Consider the following 24,631-nt stretch of genomic DNA (forward strand, 5'->3'; position numbering starts at 1 on the left):
TGGCCAATGCACACTCCAGAACATTAAAGATCAGCAATTTCTCGGGTAACGACATCCTAATTCATCTTCATCATATTCACAACCTAGCGGCTAGTTTTACACGTCTTTTGCGGGTACAAGTCGTCTATTATGACGCTGATATCAAGTTGCCTCCCAAGAAGACTGTAGTCTGTATACACTGTATATAGTATGGCCCATGACAAAGTATCTCAAGGCGAACAAAACGACACCTGAACGCCGACACAGGCCTGCAATTTCCCATAAAGCCTGCGTTCCAATAAACACAAGAATCGGGCTCCCGAAATCATGATATTCCAAAGGGGTATATTTTTATTTGTGTTGGCCCTCGCCGATGCAAAAGGGGATGGGGTATGTGTCGCTGCTGCACAAGCGAATGACACCCTTGACCCAAGCGAGGTTGCCGTAGGCCTGGCTCTCGTAGGAATCAGCCATGAAGGAGGCCTTGGTCGGGCTGTCGGTGCAGCCGGTCAACACGTTGCCCTGGACGCGGCGGACGTAGGGCTGGCTGACGATGACGCCGAACTTTCCGTCGGGGACTTCAAAGTCGAGGGAGCTCTCCAGCGAGGTGGACCAGCTCATGTCCAAGTCCAGGTTGAGGGACGCGCTGATGACGGAGTCGCCGCCGATGCTGATCTCGTGGCCGATGGAGAGGGAGTTGCCGATCTCGTAGCCGGTCGACACGCTGACCGTGGCCTGGGTGTTGCCCTTGGAAGAGAGGACGGGGGAGATGGCGACGTCCCAGTTGAGGAACTCCTCGTCGGAGGTGACCTGGACCTCGGTGCTCTTGGCGCAGCCGCGGCGGAAGATGCCAGGGGTGCTGGTGAGGTTGTGAGAGCCGAGGGGAGCCGGGGCAGCGCTCGCGGTCTCGAGGGCGTCGTAGTCGGCGGCCTTCATGATTTGAGAAGTTCCATCGGTACGCAGGATGATGACATCGTCCGCGGCAAGAGTGCGAGGACGAGGAGGAGCGGCGACGACGGCAGCAGTCATGCCGAGGACGGCGACGAGTGCGTGAGAAAGCATTTTCTTTCGTGTGGAAGAGGGTGAAAATGAACGTAATCAGCTTTATAACTGCAAAGAATGGCACAAGTTGGTGTTTGTTTCCAAACAACGACGAGATAGAATTGCGAATGAAAAAAAAAAGAGTGAACCGCCGCCTAGGGGCAAAAATGAACGAAAGGTTAACACGAACTGAAGTTGGCTTTTCCTACTAAACTACGAGAGACCGTCTGTCTGTTTCCCCCGAAGGGGGATGTCCAAATACTTTAACCTCATGCTCTTCTTTGGCATTTCCGATATTAGAAACACACTCACATCTACAAAATGTGATATGAGAGCCAGACCCAGGTCGTGGTGGGCCGCGAATGCCCCTTATCCTCCACTTGGAGGCCAAAGTCCCCTTTTGCAATTGTTTGGTTCTTCCAATGAAGTTCCGCGGAAGCTGAAATCGGGTCTCGGCGGTCGCCCAAAAGGGTGCACCGGCAGTCCCGATTCGGAGCATGGCCGAGGACCGTACTGCCCCCGTAATCTCAGCTCTCATGGGTGAGATGTCAAATCGGGACGACCGTGAGGACGGATGGATGCACTTAGCGTCAAGCCATGAGCGGGCCGATCTAGATCACGGTGAACTAGCTGCAAACTACCTGCCCTATGATACTTATTTCGGGAGGAAGGGTTCTCTGTGCTCATATGGGTTCCCTGGTGTTAAAGATGGCGATATAGGTAGCCTTACGGTGGTTTAAGCATAACCCTAATTTGGTGTTGTAATTCTTTACATCAAGGACTCTACACTGATTATTTCGGGTGTCCATAACTTTTCATCTGAACAACTGACCCGATTGGCTCACGATTGTACAGCGAGTCATGAAATGTTCGTGCGGCTCCCCGGGGATACCGTTCCTGAATTGTTGTCTCAGGTGCCTATATCAATTTAACAGGAAGAGAAAAAAAAATCGCATCCTTGACAGCCTTTTTATCATGCCTGATTAACTGCCGGTTTTTCCCAAAGTAATGTGATGCAACTAGATGGTATACTGAAGTCGCCGTGTTGGCGTTACTAAACGATACCCAGCAAAACATCCAAGCAAATAAGCCCTTTCGCATGAAGAACCAGTGTTCCTTGGTAACGGCCTACATTACTTGGCGCCGTTTTCGTTTTCGTGGTTGTGAATTCTTGGCCGAAGCAAACATATTCCAAGCTGGGCGAGGCCAAGAGGCTTCAGACCTGTTGGCGCACTAAGGAATACAACGTCGATGGAGTCGTCGCTGAGCCCAGCTCCCCGCAGTAACTGGGATAATGTGGATGCTGCGCCACGGCCCAGACATTTATGCCCAGACATGCGTGGTTTTTGGGCGGTTATCTGCTCAGCTCTGCACGAAATCTCGTGCGGCTCTGGGGCGCCACGTCTTTCCCACTCCTCCTCCCATCCTTCATCTCTTTGGGCCCCTGTAAGATGCTATTCTTGCCTGCCGCGAGCTGGGCGAACCATCAGTCAATGCGTTTTGCCGTTAACTGCCGAGCTGATTGATGCGTTGTACCGCAGAGATATTTTGCCCTGTAATGGATCGAATGGTTTCGACATGTACTTGTGGTTCCAAACGCGTCATCGTGCTCTGTGGACTGGCTCCCATTTCCTTGCTTTCTTTTCTGGATACTGTGCGCTCCAGCATCGTACAATTGCATTAATGAAAACGACAGCCCTTGGCTAGTGCGACATTAACAAGCATAGCAAATGCTCCCGAAAATATCCCCCTTTTCGCCGTCATGTTAAAGTTTCCGTATCAGCTTCACTGGGAAAAATCACTAGTCATGCCGCTGTTCAATAATGACCAATATGTCGTGTCGACGCCCTGAAAGGTCCAGTCACCTGCCTCGGCTGTGATACCTGGGCACGGCCATCCAAGATAATCAGTACTAAATCCGCCGCTGATGTCTTCCTGAGGGACTAGATTCTGGCCCAGGAGGAATTCCACAGGCGCTACGGGAGGTGTCTCCGTGCTTGGGGGGAAGGATTCTGGCGAGACTGTGGTAGTGTTCGAGGGCGTTGGGAGCTCAGAGTGCGAAAGGTCCAGCGTATGGGATTTGGCATCTTGGTTCAAAGAGTTATTAATGTTGATGGTTCCAAGGTAAGGAATGCTCAGCCGGACGTTCCATTCCTCGTCCGGCTTTTGGGTCATGCAGCTGTTGCAGCAGTCGATGATTGGCAGGAGCTGCTTGATAATTTGCGCGCTCTCTCCCGACAACTTATCGTCGTTCAGGGTGGCCAGCTCTTCCATCTTGGCCATGACCGTTTGGGCCAACGCCCGGTCCTCTCCCCGCTGTTGCGCCCACTCTTCATCGCGAGCTCCAGGGGGCCGGCTGATGTGTCCAAGCAAGAGCGTCATGGCGGCTATTAACGAGGAGTAATCAATGTGACGGCAGGAGAACGCGGCATTGTTCGCAGTACGGAATATCACACAGCGTTTCAGCACTGCACGGCTGGATTCCAAGCACGTCTTCTTGCTATAGTCGTAGCGGTTGTTGGCCGTATTCCGAAGCATATAGGGGAGGTGTAGGAGGATGAGCAAACTGTGATGATGAATCTGCAGCATCAGATGGGACATGGTGCTCATATGAGTTGTTATATCGGTGCAGTCTGGCAAGGGTGGAATTTCCCACCATCCTCTGCCCATCGTATTTATCGCCGTCTCAAGCTCGCAGTCGATTGACTGGGTCATGGCATATGCTTCGTTGGGAGACGCATGATTCCTGTCGATGATGCGAAGAGATATGGCGGCGAATCGTTTCTCCAACTTCTCCATGGGCGTGTCATTTGCAATCAAATTATCGGCCATGAAACTATTGTTTTGCGTACCTGCGGGTAGGCCGAGGAGAAGTGACAGGTACCGGTCACAGAAGTTGATTCGGTACCAGATCTGATGTGATGACGGCAATGTCGCGGGGTTAGCGGCTGGGTCGCATGACTTCAGGGGTCGGCTGCCGTTGCGTTCGATGCCGATCAACTGAGCCAAGCTTAGGGCCCTACGCATGGCAAGCCAGGCCTTGCGAAGATTTCCAGAGTTGACCAGGTAGAAGCCCAGCAAGACGAGACACTCTAAGCCTTCTGCAGAGCCGACCAGTTCGTCATTCGAGGTAAGCTGGCTTGCGGCCGTCACCCACTCGGACATGGTGTCCTGGATGGATTTCTTGAAGCCGAGCTTGGATGCATCGAAGCAGGGCGGCAGCTGCTGGAGGCATATAGTCAATTGCAGTAGGTGTTTGGCCAAGATAGCAGGGTGCTTGGAAACGTCGGGAATCTCTGCAAGAGCGGCCGTCGGCGGCGGTTTGCCATTGACGATGTCCTGATACGTATAGAAGAGGATCAAGACAAACACCGGACCCCTGCTTGACTCGACAATGGTTTTGGCATCACGGGGCGAAGGAAACCTGGAAACAAGGTCTCTGCATATTCTCTCGTGCTTTGGGAGAGACTGAAGAGACTCGGGTGTCGGCTGGGACGGTGTCAAATCAATAACGGACGGCATCACATCAGCACTATCTGTTGCCCGTATCCTACTGTCGGGGCTAGGCAGAGAGTCCGATGTGCGAAGAGAGCCATCAACCGACGACGCGGGTGTGATGGCCACCTTGGCATTCGAGATTTCCGGGCCCATCTTGTCGGCCAGCTTGACCATCAACTCCTCGAGACGGCCGAGGCGCTGGGCCAGACCACGCTCGGGAGGACCGGAGGGCTCATCGTCGGTGAATTCTTGGCTAACACAGGTTGTCCCTCGGATCTTGCAACCGGCACAAGTCTGGTCGTCGTTGGAAGCGAATTCGCAGCGAATCTTTCTCTTCCTGCCTGTGCGAGATGTTAGTGGTTCCTGGTCCACCTCCAACTTCGGGATCCGACCCGGCTTCTGGGTCTCGGGTGGGCGGGATCATGTTCGGACGAACTCACACTGCCAACAGCTGCGCGTCCCCTTCCGAACCTTGCGCTTCTTTGACGGACGCTCATCCATTATAAAAGGGGCAGGGTCCTCGAATGTCCACTAACACGAGCGAGGATGACTGGAGGATCTGGTTTAGTGCTAGGTTGCACGATTTGATCTGGTAGGTGGCAAGTAACCTCGATATGGAAGACAGAGACTGACACCGAGACCAAAAAAAAGAAGTAGAACAGAAGGAAACTGGAATCCAAGGTGCAGCCAGCGCCGTACCTGTGGCAGTCTCATTGCATTGCTTGTTGTTTCTCGATAATCAATCTGATTACGCAGCTTTCGTCCGGTCGGAGGCCGAGACGGACGAAATGATTGAAGCGGACGAAGGAGGTCAAATTGAGGTACGTACTCTGTCCGGATGAATCAATCCCCGAGTCACATGCATTCAGCCAATCACAAATCAGAAATGCTCCTTCCTGGTACTAAGCGCCATCATTTGATTGGCTTCACATTTTTCCGTGGATAAACTAGTCTCTATATGGTAAAGCTCCATTCACGATGCCAGTCATCCGGTACGTTCCTCGTCAAACGACGCAAAGGTACCCGTCGTCTACCTACCCTCTCCCCTCCCTCTCTTTCACCTCATTCCCTCGTTGCCTGACGCCCCTTTTTATTTGTTCATTCTGATCCTTTTACCGAATAACTCGGACCATTTTTACGGTTGATTACTAACTGACGATCTTCGCGAGACATACTACCACGGTACCTGCGTACGCAAGCGGCCTGGGCATCAAACAATAGACACCCTGCGCCATTCGTGTAACCGTTAAGCGGCACAGTCACAGCTGCGTTTTGCCGAGCTCATTCTGTGGTCTTCTCCCTATCTGTCTCTCTCTCTCTCTCTGTGTTCCAGCCAGCGGAGGAGGGGAAAAGGAGTCAACGGTTCCCCTCTCGGGACTCCGCTTTCTCCCGCCGATTTAGTGCCCAGATGCACGGGGGCCAAAACGCTCCGTTGCAGCTGATGTGACCTCCACCGTTCCGCTCTCTTCCGCCCGATCCCCCGTACTGGCTGTTGGTTTTTTATCATGACCCCGGCGCCTGAGTACAAGTTCGTCACCTTTGGTTCTGATGAAGGCGACTTCCAGCCTGCAAACAAATCCATTCGAAGTCATGCCATCAGGACCGCTATCCAGAGGGGCTCCTCTGAGATGGGTGCCAACACGGCGCTTACTTCTCAAGACACTATCAAGCTTAAGGCTCAGTTGAAGGGCCGCTTCAGACTATCTGGTACATCTAGTAGACCTTCCACGGGGAAATCCACCAAGGCGCAAAAAAAGCAGGCAGCTTTGGACCCTCGTGTACGCATCCATGTTGATCTTTGCTTCGACCCAAGACATATTTGCTCACTCGTTGTCAGTATTTATCGGCCGCGCCTGAGGTCATGTCGAATCTTTCGTTGCCGCCATGGGTCCAGCGCTTGGGAAGCGACAACGCGGATCCTTTTAATACGCTGCCCATCCCGAGTAATTCTGCCGTGGACTCTTTGGTCAAATACTGTAAGAAGGGCTCTGTGCCCATCCCCCCTTACCAGATAGACTCTGGAGTCGAGTCTGTCTCGGCCGTTGTACCATGAGTGCTGACCCTATAGTCATCACAAGATTCAACCTCAACTCAACGACGACAGATACGCAAAGGCCATGGTTTCCCTATGCTATGCAGAGCGCGCTCATCATGCGCGTCACGCTCGCGTTGGCCGCCGAGTTTCTGAACGCGACCATGCCGTTGCTGAACCCGCGGCTGCAACGCGAGGGATACCAGCTAAAGGGAGAAGCAATGAAAATGATTAGGAATCGTTTAGAGTCCCAAGAATCAGCTTGGAGCGCGAGCGAGGACCTCTCCGTCCTTGCTGGCGTGGCCATGTTGGGAAGTGTCGAGGTCAGCATGCGCTCAAGAACTACTCAACTCAACATTCAACGCTGACAAATAGAGTCAGGCATTTCAAGGCCACTTCACTGCCGCCAATGTCCATCTGACTGGGCTCCATGCCATGATTGAGGCCCGAGGCGGGCCTGACACAATCAAACATGACTACATCCTGTGCCGATGCATCAACTGGTAAATTTCTCACCCGTGTTTTCTTCTTGGGTCGTATACTCACCAACTTTGTTTTAATTCCTTCAGGATTGACATTCAAGTTGCATCCGGTCTCGGTAGAGTCCCCAAGTTCCCCATGTTCCATACTCTGGATCAGGTATCGCTCCCATCGTCAGTCGTGAGTCGCGCAATGACGCCTTCCTTGCGCCATATGGATAAACTCGGAGGTCACAACCCCGGGGAGAGCAATGAACCACGTAAGATTTTCACAACTCTCAGGCAAGCAATTTGCTCTCAGGCGGGGTCGGTGTCAGCAGACACCATAAGAATTGTGATGAACACGGCCGATAGCACAATATTGCACTTTCTGTACGTAGAGCGCCGAACGGCCACACCCGTCCAGAAGCGCTTTCTCGTCTTGGTTTCCGCAGCCCAGGTCTTCCTCTACACGGTTTTGCGGGAAATCCCCACGACCGGGCATATGGTTCGGACCCTGGTTACGAGGATGCGTGCCGCGCTGGACGATGCGGATTCCATTGCTCTCATCTGGGTCTCTCACGACGCTGCTCTGTTGTGGGTACTCTTTGTGGGCATCGTGGGCTCTGGAACGTCAGAGGACCGTGAGTGGTTCTCTTCACGGCTCAAAAAGGTCCTCCAAAGAGCCAGAGATATCCTGCCGCCGGAGAGATGCAGACGAGAGCACCTGCAGCAGGTATTGGCCGGGTTCCTTTGGCGGGACAAGTATTGTCTGCCGGTGCTAGACGAGATCTGGGCGTCTTGGGAAGGCAGCGGTGTCACATAGCAACAACACCTACTGGCAGTCAAATAACAAGAACCGGATTGGTTCGCCTCGTCCCAGTTGAGTGGACTGGTCGGGGGGCCATCTTGACAACTTTTGTTCCGCTCGTCGCCGAAACAGAGCCGGGATGACCCGTGCTGCAGCAATCTCGGCCGTTGATGCGTTCGTCCGTCTCGTTTCAGTCGGACTTGGCACGACTCAGTCACCGCAGGGTTACGGGGAGAAGTGCGTCGATAGTACGGAGAAAATGAGGGCACCACGCGCTCGAAATTACCCTTTTCGAGACGACTGACCCCATCCCCGCAAATTTACCCCGGATTCCATCATACAATTGGAATTTCCCAATGTCCCTCCTCGTCCCAACCAAAACCCCAAGTCTCAAGGAGGGGCCAAATCAGCCCCATCTTCCCCCTGATCCTTGACACACCAACACCCCTTGTCATCTGTCCTACCCTGGCAGATAACTATGGAAGAGAAAAAGAGCCGGTGCAAGGTCCGTCAAACTGTCAGGCATCTTCGGGTTTACGGCACGTCGGCAGAGTCATTGATGCACGAACGAACCTTTGGGGTCGGCTAGACGCAGTCGATCACTTGGTTTATCCAATCCAATCAACCCATCACTTACCATTCCATCGGTCGTCTTAGTCGATGGAAACCAACGCTTCGTTCCGCATACGGAACGCATTACTGTCCTTGAAACCTAGTTTGACCTGTGTCGTATCCTCTCATGTCGGTCATTTCGGTCGTAATGCTCTTGGGGCAGCGGTATGTCCCCCCAAGTAGGTCCGAAATCTTTATCTCTACGGTTGGTAATGTGAGTATGTCAATCTTTTGAGTCCAGAAAACGACTGACCAGTCACAGCGCTCACAGAGTGGATTAGGAACGATAAAAGGAGGGAGGGAAAAAAAAATAAGGGAAGATAAAAGAAAAGACAAAAAAAAGGGTCTGCGCCAGTTCCTTTCTGCGTTCATGGCGTTGGAGTCTGGGCATGGATGCTCCCAAGACAACCGTCGCGCTAGATCTCGCGTCGCCAACAGCGCCAACAGAGATTTACAGGGGACTATTGGCTTCTATGCGCAGTGAACGACGTCGGAGGCGTCGACAAGCATTCCTCGCCTTCCAGCCGATCTTCTAGAAGCCTTCCCTATGCGTGACCGGATTGGTGGGCTGACAGGGATGACGACTCAAGGATGTCGGGATTACACGGGACCCAGGGCCGCGCTATTACGTTTTATTTTGCGGCAGCCTGCGGGTAACCGGCATTACAACCACAACTGGCATAGTGTATCAAGGCACACTGCACAAATTGTCGACGGCGAGCGGCTAGCCTATGGGTGGCTGCTGTTCCAAGGAACGGCTCAGGCCCCCCTTGCTCGGCAATCGTCAACTTGGCTCTCTTTTTTTCCCATCTGAAGAAAGAGCCTCATACTCTTGGCTCAACGTCCGATGTCTTTGTCGGATGCCCTCCAACGCAGTTTCAACATTGCGAACAGGGCGTCAGAGAGAGTTTCTCTCAACGAGATAAGCTGCACGAGGGCCCTCTCCATTAAACCCATCGTATCCTGGCCAAGACAGCCCTGTTATCAGCGCCACCGGTCGTATTTCGGGGCTGATCGTGGGTATGGACTGACTCAAGGGGCAAGGTGAGGCCACTCTGCGGCTCTGCTACTGGGGCAATTATGTAAATGAGAGGTCAGAAAATCCACTCTATTACGATGCGAAAACTTGCCCAATTGCCTCAGTCCCGCAATTGCTCCCATAGTTACCTTCAACCTCGTCGACGCCTCCTTGTTTTCCTGACAACGCAAAACCCCAATGTCCGGTCTTGATTCTAGGAACTGTCGGAACGACAGAGGCCACTTGGGAACCTTTCAGGGACGCTGGTCGATTTCGCGGGGAAACTCTGCAACGGTCTATTCCCCCGCAAAATCAAGACGCACGGAATCGACTGGGATGGGACGAGCTTTGATATCACTGACCCGAGTTGGTGAACCTGTCCTTCAGGATCCTCCTTCTCCTCCTTCTCCTCGTCCTCCACACCCCCCTTTCCCGCCCACTCGCATTCGTAGTTGCCGGTGTCACCGCTCCAAGATCGCGGGGGGCCAATAGATAAGACCCTTGTTCAATGTGTGCCGGGGCCAGTCTCGTTGCTTTCATTGCAAGCTCGACGAGTCGAGGCTTCGAGCCCTCGGTCTGACTCCGGGGTCGGTGCTGCTGCTCCGCCTTCGCCACCATATATCCTCCTCCCATCTTCCCATCTTCTCGACTGTTTTCCCTCTCTTTTTTCTTCAGTCCAACTGGCAATCGACTCTCTCTCTCTCTCAGTCTCTCTTCCTCTCAACTGCCGTTCGACCAGCTCAACCAGGTCCTTTCTTTGTGTGTGTGCGTGTGCTCGTGTGCCACCACCACTACTAACTCCGCTGGTATACCCACACGCGACACCAACCAACCCTCTTTGTCGCAAAGAGAGAGAGAAAAAAAAAAAAAAACTCGTCCGCCCTACCAGGACCCACGTCTCGCCAACAATTAATAAAACCATCCCATCAACGCCAACAACTCAATAGCCATAAACTACGCAACTACCGTAGATATGGATCACGATCAGATTAGACAGAACCAGGGGGCTGAGGCCAAAGACACCAAGTCGGACGGTGCCGCTGTCGCTCCCCAGTTCTCGCGCGATGCCGTCTTCCCTGGCGAGGTCGTAGGTGAGGTCACCGACCTCAACCGGGCGGATCTCGAGAAGCAGAAGGCCGCACAGGGAAGTGCTCACTTCCACCGTCTCGGCTGGAAGCGTCTCACCGTCGTCCTCATCGTCGAGGCTATCGCCCTGGGCAGTCTCAGTCTTCCCGGTGCCTTCGCTACTCTTGGTATGGTCGCCGGTGTCATCCTCTGCATCGGTCTCGGTCTCGTCGCCATCTACACCAGTGACGTCGTCGGTCAGGTCAAGATCAAGTTCCCCCATGTCTCCCACTACGCCGACGCTGGTCAGTTGATGATGGGTCGCTTCGGTTACGAGCTCGTTGGTGTCATGTTTGCCCTGCAGTTGACTTTCCTGGTCTCCTCTCACACCCTTACCGGTGCCATCGCCTTTGGTAACATCACTGAGAACGGCGCATGCTCCATCGTCTTTGCTGTTGTCTCCGCCATTATCCTCCTCGTCCTTGCTATCCCGCCTTCCTTCGCCGAGGTCGCCATTCTGGGATACATCGACTTCGTCTCCATCATCTTGGCTATTGGTATCACCATGATTGCTACTGGCATCAACAGGGACAGCATCACTGGCGCGGCCTGGTCTGCCTGGCCCAAGGAGGGTATCACCTTCGCCGAGGCTTTCATTGCCATCACGAACATTGTCTTCGCCTACAGCTTCGCCATTTGCCAGTTCTCCTTCATGGACGAGATGCACACCCCCAAGGACTACGTCAAGTCTATCTGGGCTCTCGGTCTTATTGAGATCTTCATCTACACCCTCACCGGTGCCCTCATCTACGCTTTCGTCGGACAGGAGGTCCAGTCTCCCGCTCTGCTGTCGGCCGGTCCTTTGATCTCCAAGATTGCTTTCGGTGTCGCCCTGCCCGTCATCTTCATTTCGGGCTCTATCAACACCACCGTCGTTGGTCGTTACATCCACGGCCGCGTGTACAAGGACTCCATCATCCGTTATATTAACACCAAGATGGGCTGGATCACCTGGTTGGTTCTTATTACCATCGTCACTATCTTCGCTTTCATCATCGCCGAGGCCATCCCCTTCTTCTCCGAGCTTCTCTCCATCAGCTCTTCCCTCTTCATCTCCGGCTTCACCTTCTACTTCCCCGCCATGATGTGGTTTATGCTCATCCGTGAGGGCCCCTGGTACGCCAAGCACAACCTTGTCAAGACCGGCCTGAACGCCCTCGCCTTCGTCATTGGCATTGTCGTTCTTGTCTGCGGTACCTACGCCAGTATCGTTGAGATTGTGAGTTTTACCATTCGCCGCTTAATGTTGCCATTGCAAATGCTAACCATTTCCCCAGAACCACAAGTTCAAGACTGGTGCTATCAACAGCCCCTTCACTTGCGCTCCTGTCGGCTAAGCTCAGCCACGGAGAATGAAATTAATAGTTATGTAAATAATCGAATACCCCATGTGTTATGCCGCGATAATTTGTCTCTCTCTCTCACACACTCTCGCTCAATCATTGTGATTTGATACCGCGCCTCTTGGATTTTCGCTTGGCTTTGCGCCATGTGACTCCGCCATGTAACTAACTCATGCCATGTTACCCCAACAACGTACGTGATCTAGCCCATGACAAGCTCTCGCCACCTGGAAAAAAAATGTTCGTCTGAAGATCTCTCCGGAAATTCCACACTCGTGCATAGCGTAAGGCGGATCCTCCCGGCCCGGTTCTTGTCTTGTTGACGCACTGCACATCAATTACCCACACGGACCCCCAGCGTCACAATGACGTTCCATTCTAAACGTCATTAAGTTGCGGTAGGCGTCGAGCTTAACAAATAACCTTCGAGAACGTTTAAACCTTCAGAGACGCGATCGCCACAGATTTGTAGCAGTAGCCAACGCGCGCCCAGTTTGTATCCGTCACCTATGCCGAGGTTGCGGCGCGATGCCGAATAGGTTGAGCACAAAAAAGAAAAAAAGAAAAAAAAAAAAAAAAACTGTCATGATGCTGCTACCTTTGTAAAACTTTTTTTTTTTCTTTCCAGGATTGAGCGGTGTGTCAGCAGCAACCCACATGAGGCGACGGACAACAATTACTATACACGATCCTACACTACATATCGCCACACACACCATCATTTAATCGGACTTAGCGGTTCCATCGTCACTTTTGCACGGGTCCGAAGACCCCCGTCTCTCCCCGGTTCTCCCGGGCTCCGGTCTAGGTGGACGATAGTAATATTTTCTCGAAGTTTCGTCAAAAAGGGAGGATTGCCTCTCGGGAAACCCATTATATCATTTTTATGTTACAAAAATCGGTCTTCTCGCAGTCTGATAGGCCTGTCCCTGTTGGTCCAGCCGGGTCTTTTTTACGTTATGGATGTCGAGGGCCAGGGGGGGAAGGGCTGCTGATCGGCTTCGCGGTTTTGAGCACCGACGATGCAGGGTGCCATGACACATATTAGTAATGCAATGTAACCGACCTCTCCTGTTTTCAAAACTTTCTTTGAATGGTTGAGAAATTGCGTATCATTTGGGAAAGTGTGTGTTTGTCGTATTGGCGTATTCTCGGGATTGGAGTTTTTCGCATTGGCATCACGCGAGTTGTGAAGGTTTGTTGTTTTTTGCTTTGTAATTTGGACTCTTTTTGTTTGAATGAGTGTTTGAAGACTGACCACTTTGGATCATCTTGAGGCGAGACGCCGTCAAGAATTAGAAATTTATAAAGCAATTTTATGAACGAAAACTGTGGGCGAGAACCGGCACAGAACGCTCAGAATGGGAAAAGTGGTGTTGTTGGTTGAAGAACTAACTGACTAGCTAGAGGGCTGTGGAGGCTGGCTAAGACCAGTGGTGGCGGCCGTCAGCCCACGTGACGGGCCGGCGAGGCCTGCCACCCACACCCCCTCTCAGACTCCTCAGCGAAAAAGCAGTAGAATAATAGGAAATATAGGAAAAGTCCTAAATCTTCTAAATCCGAGGAGTTCTTAACTATTAGAAAACTCGGTTAATTACTGGTTAAACCTAGCTAATAGGAGGCTGTGAAATCCTCCGAATCCCGAAGTCTCAATATTAATAGTTGTTGGAACGGTAGGTAGGAATCTCGTAGATAGTACGATATCCTTATAACAGGGTATTAGAGTAAGGGAACTTGTACTTATAAAGTAGGGCTTTAATAGTAAAGAATGTATAGGCTTATATTGAAGCTGAGTTGGTTGAGGAACTAATAGCTAGCTAAGGGAGAGAATTAGGCTAGTTATATAGTAGTATAACGTCGCCTATAATAGCTAATATAGGAAGCTATAAGCTAGGTTTAGTATACGTAAGTATATACGTCAACTAGCTTATAAAGCAGCTTATAAATCAGACTAGAATCTTCTTTAACTAAATAGACTTTTAGATAAGGTTAAAGAGAGTATTTGTTAGAAGTATAAGTATATTATACTTCTATTTTACTTATTTATCCTATTTAGTCTTATCTAAGACTTAGTAGGACTTACAAAAGTAACTAGCTAAGAATGGCTGCTTGCTAGTTTAAACATATGACATTCAGATCTCTATGGAATACTCTCTTTAACCTTATCTAAAAGTCTATTTAGTTAAAGAAGATTCTAGTCTGATTTATAAGCTGCTTTATAAGCTAGTTGACGTATATACTTACGTATACTAAACCTAGCTTATAGCTTCCTATATTAGCTATTATAGGCGACGTTATACTACTATATAACTAGCCTAATTCTCTCCCTTAGCTAGCTATTAGTTCCTCAACCAACTCAGCTTCAATATAAGCCTATACATTCTTTACTATTAAAGCCCTACTTCATAAGTACAAGTTCCCTTACTCTAATACCCTGTTATAAGGATATCGTACTATCTACGAGATTCCTACCTACCGTTCCAACAGAATATCATATGTTTAAACTAGCAAGCAGCCATTCTTAGCTAGTTACTTTTGTAAGTCCTACTAAGTCTTAGATAAGACTAAATAGGATAAATAAGTAAAATAGAAGTATAATATACTTATACTTCTAACAGGTAATAAGGTTATCGTAAATAGTAGTAAAAACTACTAGGCTAGTAATAGAAGCAAGGGTAGACTAACCTAAGATAGTAAGTAATACTTTAATAATAGTCTAGTAGGTATTATTAATAAAAGTAGGCTAATCTTAGTAGTAGCGATTACTATATATATGCTTTCTTACTTTTTTAATTAACTTATCCTAGTTAATATAGTATAAAAAGATAAGATTAAGGTAGGCGATATAGTACTTCGTAGTCTCGTAATTATAATTATAATAATCGTATTTCTTCTTTTCTTTAAAAGTAGTAATAGTAAAAGTAACGGTAGTAGTAACGGCTAGAGAGGCAAGACCCTTATTGCTAGCAGACTTGCTTCTAGGTATATTACGAATAGTAGCATAACTATGCTTTTAATCCTCGTCTTAGGTAAGTATATAAATCGTATTAGCTACCTTATTTTACGTAGGATAGTGTTACGGCCAGCTAACTAACAGTGGGTTTGTGTTAACAGTAAGCCAGGGATTGACAACAGTAACAGTCGTTCTGGGGTCTGGTCGATTGAATCGTAGATCTTCAAAGGTCTTGGTGATCAGTCAAGGCCTCAACAAGAGTCGTAGAGTAGTCGTCACTTAGGTATAGCTGAAAGTACCGGTTAGGGTAATCACAAAGTTGATTGCTGAAGAGCTATGGAAGTCTGTCCTCGAGCCCGGCTCGAGTCCATCCTATATACAAGTCCTGAACGGTCCTCTTTATCTTGGCTATGTTGGATATTTGACATATCCAACATATCCGGGGATCGGTTGGATATTTGACATATCCAACATATCCAGCCCGGGTTGTCCTTACCCCGCGTTATCCCCGAGGCCACGTGACTTGTCCATAGTTCTTCCGTTCCGAGGATCCCTGGTTACACCTGTCCGGCTGGGTTACATATGCCCTGCGTTAGCCGCCGGGATCCAGGCGGGGTCGTGTTGGCGACCATGTCCAACGGGTCGTAACAGATAGGTAGCGCCTTTCGATATAAAATACTTATACGTATCGGGAAGTCGGTTTTTAAAAAAGTTAAAAAGGAAAATAGTAAGGAAAGAGTCTAGTAGACGACTATAAATAGTCTTAATACGCTTTCTAAAATAGTAATAGTAATTAAAGGTATTATAAAAAGTCTTATAATCGTTAGTAATAGTCTTAATAAACTTATTAATAAAGGTAGCTATAGCGTCTTATAAGATTCTCGGAATATACTTCTTAAGCGCTTACTATAATTCGTAAGGGTTTCTATCGTTAACTTAACCTACTATATAGAGTCTGTTAAGAACCGATTCGCTAGCGTTTATAAAGAGACTATACGTAACGTTATGGTTCTTTCTTTATTCCTCTATAGCGATAAGGTTAGTAAAGTAAAAGACGTTAGTCTTAAGGAATATCTCGAAGTCGTATCCTCGCAAGGTCGTTATAATAAGCATACGCTATATATTCTAGTTAGATTTACCTTTCAAGCAAGGAAGAGGCATAAAGACGGTTTTAAAATCGTTTTAAGACATCTTAAAGTAAAAGTAAGGGTATTATAATAGTACGGGATAGACTTATAGTCGTACCTTAATTATAAGCGTTTCTCTAAGGCTATAGCTTTAGAAGTATATCTATATATTAGATAGTTTACTTTCGCTATTACCTATATATACTATTAAAAAGGGAAAGTATTAATAAGTAAATAGTATTAAAGAAGTATAAATATTATATAAGAAGGAGAATCTTATATAAGAATATAAGAAATAAATAGAATTATAAGATCTAACTATAGAAATATAGTAAATTAAAGGGAAGAATAAATACTTATAAAAGATATAAGAAACTAATAAGCTAGTTTAAAAAACTAAAGCTAAAATAGTTAAATTCTTATAAAAATAAAGAAATCGAAGTAAAAGTATAGTTATAATATAGTTATAACTAAAAAGTCTGTTATTATAATAGAATTCTGTAGTATTTATAAAAACTAATAGGTTATAATAGTCGGTTGCGTGCTATATAATATTCGTGCGCGCTAGGTAGCTAATTGTTACGGCCAGCTATCTGACAGTAGGGTTCTGCTAACAGAAGGTGCAGTAAGAGACTAACACTGGTTCGTAGGGGTCGTTCTGGTAGATCGTAGGGTTAGGGTAAGGTGATCAGTCTTACACTATAGTAACGAGGTTCTTAGTATTCACAATACTGAGAGGTAAGCTGAAAGTCATTCGAGGATGAATCACAAGTTGATTGCTGAAGAACTATCTAGAGGGCTTGAGCAGATGCTCAAGTCCTGGTCTATATACAAGTCCCGTTTCCCAATGTCTTGGAGAGTCTATAGAGTCGCTCGTCGACTCTATCGACTTTCTTCTGATTGGTCCTTTACAGGAGTCTACAGAGTCGCTCGTCGACTCTGTCGACTCTGTCCTGATTGGTCGATTGTCACGTGACTTGTAACATAGTTCTTCCTTGCCGAGAGGTTTACCCTTGTTCCCGTGATCCTACGTACATATGTCCTGTCGTAGCCGCCCGACCCAGTGGGTCTGTTAAGTGCATCTGACGGGTCGTAACACTAATATCGCGTCAGAAAGTAAAATTCGTTAGCAAAGAAGAAAGAAAGCAAGAAAATCGCATAAAAAGGTAAATAAAGCAAATAAAATCGCAAAAATTCGTGAATCAATAGAAAATTGACAGACAAGTAGAATAATAGGTAAAACGACGTTATTCTGAAAGAATAACGCTAGGCTCATAACCTGTGGGCGAGAACCGGCACAGAACGCTCAGAATGGGAAAAGTGGTGTTGTTGGTTGAAGAACTAACTGACTAGCTAGAAGGCTGTGGAGGCTGGCTAAGACCAGTGGTGGCGGCCGTCAGCCCACGTGACGGGCCGGCGAGGCCTGCCACCCACAAAAACACCACAAGAAAACTTGGTATTATTCTAATAGTGTCCGAATCAATTTCACAATCTAGTTCCACAAGAAAAGATTGGATAGGATGTTCAGAAATTTTCAGAAAGACAATTTCTAATTAGTTAAACATAGGTCAAACAAAGTTTAAACAGCAACATTTAAGGTCGTACGAAAAACTAAGAACTCTTGGATGATCGCAACCTTCCCGGGATTATCTAAGCAGACAAAGGAAAGCGGCACATTGCAGGTCATAGTAGGCTATACGTAATAACCCCGGTACTTGTAATAAAATAGACTTTCGATCACGACTAAGGGGACCTTCCATCTGTTACTTCCCATGGAAAGTATTGAATAGTTCATTCTCAAAGAGATGAAGGAAATTTCGCCAAGATTCTATTTTAAGGATAGATCTCACCAACTGCTAAATGGCTACCGGGACACTGTTCCCAGTTTCCTGTACATTTTCACGCCTTGTGACAGACATACATAATGTTAGCAGTATCCTCCATTTTCTCCCAGTTGTAGCTGCGTCCAAACATGTGTTTGGACAAGGTAAGTGCAACTATTTCCGCAACAGTTAGAATATTTATACAGCACAAGTATATAATAATTGCATTATTCGGTTGGCTAGAAAACGTCTGGGCTAACTCCTGGCTAGATATTCCTTCTCACGGCTTATACCCTGTAGCCATTCAGCAGTTGATGGGATGGTCTGGGTTTTCGCCGCTTCATAATATGGAGTTTTCAGTCTTGAACAAGTGTTTGATTACGTATAGTTGCCTAGTTAGTCAACTGGTCGTAAAACAAGTAGATCCAATTGGCTCAATAGTCTCACACAAGACGTAAAATTGCCGATTGTGTTCTGCTGATAAAGTATACATATGGTGTTGCCACACATGTAATGTTCGAATTACCACAGGATTATCCGGCGAGTAAAGTTGAATTCCGGCAAATCCTTCTCTTTGTGATTCAGTGTTGGATTTCAACAAACGACAAGAGAAGGTGGTCAAATTTGGAGTTCACAGACAATCCATCGTGCCATATTTTTTACGATTACGACAGAAGTACGTGTGGTTTATATCGAAGTAAATTACAGATTTAAAATTTATGGATCATATCCTACTACCAGATTTTATACAAAGCTCCTAGATAACAGAGACCACAGGGGTCTCTTGAGGAACCGCAGAGGACTCTACAGGAAGACCTAGTGTAACTGTCACAGGTGCCTCGGTCGTAGATGTAGCAGCAACAGTGGGCGTAACCGTTGGCGCAACTGTTGGCTCGACCTCGGAACTCGTCGTCGTCGCTTGTCCCTCAGGCTCGGCAATGACAAACCTAGGCGAGAGGCGGAACTGCCAGTCCTTGGGGTTGGCGTAATCGCCATACGTTCTCAGAGCGCGCGCCAAAAGGCAGTACTCGCCGGGGACGACAGCTTCGCCGTGAGTCAAGTTGGCGCCCAGGCTCAGCCAGTAGGTTCCAGCTGGCCGAGGGATATACGTGCTTGGAAAAGGGAAGTACTCGCTTGTCATTGGGTCATAGTAGGTGGTGATACCCACGTGGTTGTTCTTACCGGAGACCAAGGGCCACGTCCAGTCCGTTGTATTCCAGTCCGGACGAACAAGCTGGGATGTTGATTAGTACGTAAGTTTGAAAAGAGAGGACTTTCAGTTTCTTACATCAAAGCTGAACTCTCTGGTAGACCAAAGAACGTTGAAATAAGGTTCTGGCATAGATGGGTAGGCAAAGACCTTGCCATCCTCGATAGTATCACCGTAGCCTCCGGGACCAAACCAGACAGGCACGCCACGCTCAATCTCCCAAACATCGGCGGAGAAGAGAGATCCTTTGATGCCTACAAAAGTTAGTGTTATATCGCAGTGCGGGATCATAGGGCGGACATACCCATGTACGTAACCCGAACAGCTTCACCGTTCGACCCAACCACGTTAATGTAACCACCATACATGGCAAGGACAGCGGCGTCAATATCAGAAGGCTCTGTGAAAGTGGCATCAACGGTGGCGCTTCCTTTAGCCGGAATCTTGACCTCCTTAGCCGAGAGCTCGACGATAGCCAAGCCCTGGTCCGTCTTGAGAAGCGGCTCGGAAGCAACCCATGCGTCACCACGCTCACGGGAGCGGGTCGTGCTGCCAGGCTGGTGAGCGACAAAGTATGTGACTTCCTCGTCGCTGTGGTTCTCAATGGTGATTGTGTGCTTGCCACTGAAGTAGGATGTGTCGTTCAAGTTGATGTTGGCTGGCGAAATCACCGTCTTGAGGGCAACCACTTTCAGGGCATCGACCAGGCCGGCACCTTGCTTGGCAACGGGTCTGGACCAGAATTGTTAGTTTTACACAAGTTCTCAACGAGCTTTTATGCTAGAATATAACATACGCAAGGACTTCACTGCCGTTTTGGTAACGGATGGGGCTACCACTGGCCACAAGACGGCGGTGGGCAATTTCAGCCGCATTGCCAGAGAGAGCCGAACGTCCACCGATAGAGTTGAAGTAAAGTGCAGCAACTCCGGCAATCTACAATGTCCACAGTTAGCGCATCACTTCAAACTTGGGTCGCAAGAGGTTTGAGGCATACGTAAGGTGTGGCCATGCTAGTACCAGAAAGGACAGCCCAATTTCCAAGGCTTACCGGCCAGGTAGAAAGAATTCTGCCACCTTTTTGAGAGTTAGCATTGTATTGCCATCCCATGAAAAGCAATCATACCTGGTGCAGAGATTTCAGGCTTCATGCGGCCGTCCAGGGTGGCTCCCCATGAGCTGAAGTCGTTGATGGCAGCTGCACTGTTTTCAATGCCAATGGCGTTCGTGGGTTCGTACACAAACTCGAACTCGACGGAGTGGCCTCCCTCTTCTTGCTCCTCGATCCATATGCCATCCTCATAATTGATAGTGGCGACTGATCTGTTAGCTTCGAGCAGTTATCGCCATGTATCTCTCTGACTTACATCCAATGGGTTGATCATCACGATACTTGGACCTATCAGGCTGCTGGTAGCTGATGTTAGGGTAGTTGTAGAAGAACACCCATTTAGTGATTCCAATGAGATTACTGTCCATCAACTGCCAGGTGTCTTGGCAGGAAAACTCCTTTCCGCGGCTGTCGTTAGGTCAGTCAGTAATTTCTCTAGGAGCGTGATCGATATGAGACAAAACTGACGGCAAAACAAGAATATCATCATCAGGGATGCCTCCATCAGGCACAGGCAAGTCTCCAAAGCAGATGTCGAAGTCGCGATTGACGGGAGGAATGTACGCTTTGAAAGTGCCGTTTCTATTCCACTGGGTGCCATCACTGTTGATATAATACTGATGCAGTCAGCTAAACGTGCCAAACGAAACATGCCTACGAACAAAATACTTACCATCGTTCGTGACTCGCCGCCGCTCGACTTGGCCACGACCTCGTATGCCGCCTGTTGTGTGTGTTGGACACTGCCTACTGTCAACCCGCCGAAACCGTTGGCGAGACTGCTGGTGAAGTATGGACCTGATAATTTAGTCGGCGACATGGAAACCTCCGGTATGGGTAATCTTACCTCTGGCGCCTGAGTTTCCAGCAGCTGCCGAAACAAAAGTGCCCTTCGCAGTGATTTTAGTAATGACTTGAGCAACAACGTTCTCAGCAAAGCCACGGTCAGAACCAAGCGATGCGGTAATAATGTCCGCGCCGTCTTCATAAGCCTGGATGAAAGCCTGCGCGATGACATCTTCCGTCGTGCCGTCGCCGCAGCCAAACACCTTGTACGCGCGGAGGCGGGCATTAGGGGCAACTCCAGGCAGATCCTTGTTGCTGCTGGCGATAATACCGGCAACGTGGGTTCCGTGACCTTGACAATCTTTGGGATCGTCATCAGGGTAAAGGTCGTTGGGGCTTTCAACTGCATAGTTGTCTCCGACAAAGTCCCAGCCGGATTCGACCTTGAAACCCTTTCCAAAGCCACCTCCAAGGTCGGGATGCGTGTAGTCAATGCCAGAGTCAACTACGGCAACGATGACATCTTTTCCGTCAAAGCCTAGTTTGTGGGCGTCGTTGACTTTCGTGAGAACGTGCGGATCCCACTTGGCAATCTGGGGCCCCTTTCCAACGTCATTCGCTTCAGGCGTCGGGGCATAGACGTAGCTAACGGGCCAGATGTGCTTGACCTCGGGGAGAGCTTCTATCTCGCTGATGGACTGAGTAGTATGATTAAGAAGCTCAAAAGAGGCGCCATGGAAGATGTCCGAGGTGAAGTTCAGTGCTGGTTGGGCCGTGTTGTTGGTGAGCTGCACCTTCTCGTAGAAACCCTCAGTGTCCTGAGCTGGGTCAGTCTGAAGCCGCATCATGAGAATTGATTGAGTGGTATATACGAACAGCTGAACCATCGCGCTTTCTGAACTTTGCAGAACCAGAATCAGAGAACTCAACCACGAAGCGAGTTCTGGGCACGGAGAAAGTGACGTTCTGCTTGTCCAGACCAGTTCCCTCAAGAGGACCTTGACCCTGGGCGAATCCAGTCAGCAGCAACGCTGAGACGGCTGTCACGAGAAGTTTGCCGGACATGACTTGTCTGATTGGCGATTTGACACAGCCACCTGGGGACTCAGATGGCAGACCATTTCAAAGATACTAGACAGACGGCGATCATCTTATAGGGCAACTCTTATTTTCCCCCGAGGAAGCGGGACACCCCTGACAACCTATACAGAGCCACCGCTCCGTTCGGCCTCGGATTAGATGAATCTGATAAGATTAGATCAAGCAGAGTTCCAATTAACATTGTCTCCATCACTATGAATTTGTCTCAATGAGTGGGGAAACGCTGGGGTTTAATATTTAGCGAGGTGAGGCTAGACTTCATTTTGAATTGTGTGGTCAGGTACATGCGCATGAGAGGATCCTTCGTGCGTCCCGTATCACGCCCTCCGCCCCATGAATATGAACCAGCGCCGGTTGGATCCGAGGAAAACGGATGTTGAACTTGATTTGAACAATTGCCGAGACCGCACAGGACTCAATTCCCCTCCTGCGTGCATGGCGCCAGGCTCCGATGCGGAAACCGAATAGGAATGTGGTAATGCTTTTCCTGTGCTTTTAAACTCTCACTGTGCAAGGACCCTACTTTGAACTTTTGGACCCTTGAAATAAGTACAAATGGTGTGGCACCTATATCTTTTTTTTTTTCTTTTTTTTTTTTCATCTGAACGAGCCGGGTTCCGTTGGCTTGGCGCCAGGGGCACTCGGAATGGAATCGGAAGGTGATTATTATTCGCGCGTTTATCGTGAATTGACGAGCAATTTACTGACATTATATTACGTGACAGAGACTTTGTGAGCCGCAAACTGTATACGAGGTTAGCATCTCCGAGTTTCTCGCATCGGCCTCTCTCGGCAGAACGCACATGGATAACTATCCAAGTGAGTCGCTAACATTTTCGTCAATTGCGATTATGTTGCCACTATGGAAGCGAGCTTATTATATAGACTCAAAATGCAGTGTTATCCTGGTGGACTAACTATATTTCTATCCCCTCCAACCAAAGAGTGGGTAATTACTCTGCTTTGCTCAGTTCTGCGGCAATCGGAGCTATGATCTGATTTCGCGATCAACACATCTCCGAGCACCCGACCGTTGGACGTCTTCCAGCATTACTGGGCAAAAAAACAAGCGACATCGGTAAAACTTTCGTGTTGGTGAGGCTGCCAGCTAAGTGAAGAGTCAAATCATTTCAAGATTGATGTTCCAATGCTTGGTTCATGCGTGTTACGGTGTGCTGTTTGAATGGCTTGAGGCCCACGTCTCCATGCCTCCGTGTGCCTGTAGCACCTATTTTCGTAAAGATCCTTCTCCCTGTACAGTCCCGAATATGTTTCCCAAGGGACTTGGCCATGTCGGCAGGCCATGCTGAGTGGTCACTACAAAGCTTTGAGTTGGTCTTTGCACACGTAATGGGCCGTCGCCAGAGATTATAATCAGTAGCTATCACAACTTCAAAGCTTCGACCCGGAAGCAGAAGTAAACCAAATCGATTCTTGACAAAACCAAGTTTCGAATCTTCGATATCTTCCAATAACTTGTGGCGGGCCGTTCCGGCGAGAAACCGTCTGACGTGGCATTGGCATGTGTTGTGCTAGTTTGTAATTGGATTTCAATAACAGCTTATTCATCAAGAGGGTGATAAGCTGGTTTTGGCTTGGCGTTGGTAGTAGATCACTACTACTAAACAAGAATTTCCAAAGTAGCTTTAACCCAAGACGCAAATCCTTAGGTGGTCTCCGAGGGAACTTACCTTGAGAGGGCTCAACCTTGAGTTCTTAGAAATCGATCTCGGCACTCATGTTGTATCTTCTCAAGATACGCGACAATATGAGATGTTCCGTTTTTGATAGCTATATTCAGATAGCGATATACAGTTCCCTTAAGGGCATACGTGCAGATCGCTGGGCTACGAAATAGTCACAGACGGGCTTGCACGAGAAAATATGTGAATGGGAGTTATAGTGTCTTGATGTATGTACACCTTACACCATCGGCTTATTGTGTTTCACTTGCAATAATAAGACACATTGACGAAGTCTACATCGAAACTGCTATTTGAACAAAGTATTTCATAAAAGCAGAATGCATCGTAGTAAGACCACTGTTAGTTACAATCAGGTTTGTTGGAGTATAAAGTGAATCGGTTGCATGTAAATCTCGTATCAGTTCGTTCAGTTCTTGGTATAGTCATTGAATAGAAATGAGTCGGCTCAGCCAAATGTTGGTAATCGTGAGATAAGCTGCATTGAATCTAATGTGAGAACATGACAGCATGAAAGCCAGCAAAATCGGATGGTCAAATCTGTTAACGGCGTATAACCACTGTCGGACCATTCTTTTCATAAGAACCTCCCCAGTATATTCTTTTCAATAGAGCGACCGATGAGTTCGATAAATGAGATGACGACCTATTTGACTTACTGCCAACTGAGAATGAAATACCTAGTCCATGATCTACAAACACATTGGCTCAAAACCCAGCAATACGGATGGCACTGCCGACTAGTGGAGCTTCTGGCTGCCGGCCCGAAATTGTGGGGGAAACATCCCACCAAGAAGATAGAGGGAGAAGCCCTGGACCGACGAATGCCCGGCCCCCTAACGCCACATGCCCAGCTGTCACCGCCTGGGCTAATCACCCCGCAACCAGCCCAAAAATCAA

The 24,631-nt window shown here is 48.5% G+C and overlaps 5 protein-coding genes across 5 annotated transcripts; 2 read left to right on the forward strand and 3 right to left on the reverse strand.

Annotated features, from left to right (window-relative positions):
• Positions 1–330: 330 nt before the first annotated feature.
• CTRU02_215011 (uncharacterized protein) lies at positions 331–1,041 on the reverse strand (the record flags this gene model as incomplete). The annotated part of the gene is made up of 1 exon (XM_036726478.1): positions 331–1,041. One exon carries the CDS (start codon positions 1,039–1,041, stop codon positions 331–333), a length of 711 nt encoding a protein of 236 aa, XP_036581665.1.
• Positions 1,042–2,805: 1,764 nt separating this feature from the next.
• On the reverse strand, positions 2,806–5,019 carry CTRU02_215012 (C6 zinc finger domain-containing protein; the record flags this gene model as incomplete). The annotated part of the gene is made up of 2 exons (XM_036726477.1): positions 2,806–4,859; positions 4,959–5,019. The coding sequence occupies 2 exons, from the start codon at positions 5,017–5,019 to the stop codon at positions 2,806–2,808; spliced, it is 2,115 nt and encodes a 704-aa protein (XP_036581664.1).
• Positions 5,020–6,023: 1,004 nt separating this feature from the next.
• On the forward strand, positions 6,024–7,834 carry CTRU02_215013 (tachykinin family protein; the record flags this gene model as incomplete). The annotated part of the gene is made up of 5 exons (XM_070206348.1): positions 6,024–6,296; positions 6,356–6,494; positions 6,587–6,873; positions 6,932–7,053; positions 7,120–7,834. 5 exons carry the CDS (start codon positions 6,024–6,026, stop codon positions 7,832–7,834), a joined length of 1,536 nt encoding a protein of 511 aa, XP_070059991.1.
• A 2,588-nt stretch (positions 7,835–10,422) lies between these two features.
• CTRU02_215014 (amino acid transporter) lies at positions 10,423–11,911 on the forward strand (the record flags this gene model as incomplete). The annotated part of the gene is made up of 2 exons (XM_036726475.1): positions 10,423–11,793; positions 11,852–11,911. 2 exons carry the CDS (start codon positions 10,423–10,425, stop codon positions 11,909–11,911), a joined length of 1,431 nt encoding a protein of 476 aa, XP_036581662.1.
• Positions 11,912–18,577: 6,666 nt separating this feature from the next.
• Positions 18,578–21,992, reverse strand: CTRU02_215015 (subtilisin-like protease; the record flags this gene model as incomplete). Its single annotated transcript, XM_036726473.1, has 11 exons — positions 18,578–19,054; positions 19,109–19,284; positions 19,335–19,762; positions 19,827–19,966; positions 20,028–20,107; positions 20,157–20,348; positions 20,398–20,549; positions 20,610–20,758; positions 20,815–20,939; positions 20,989–21,745; positions 21,804–21,992. 11 exons carry the CDS (start codon positions 21,990–21,992, stop codon positions 18,578–18,580), a joined length of 2,865 nt encoding a protein of 954 aa, XP_036581660.1.
• Between the last annotated feature and the right edge of the window lie 2,639 nt (positions 21,993–24,631).

The sequence above is a fragment of the Colletotrichum truncatum genome, assembly GCF_014235925.2.
Source record: "Colletotrichum truncatum strain CMES1059 chromosome Unknown Contig_0012, whole genome shotgun sequence".
NCBI classification, from domain to species: Eukaryota; Fungi; Ascomycota; class Sordariomycetes; order Glomerellales; family Glomerellaceae; genus Colletotrichum; species Colletotrichum truncatum.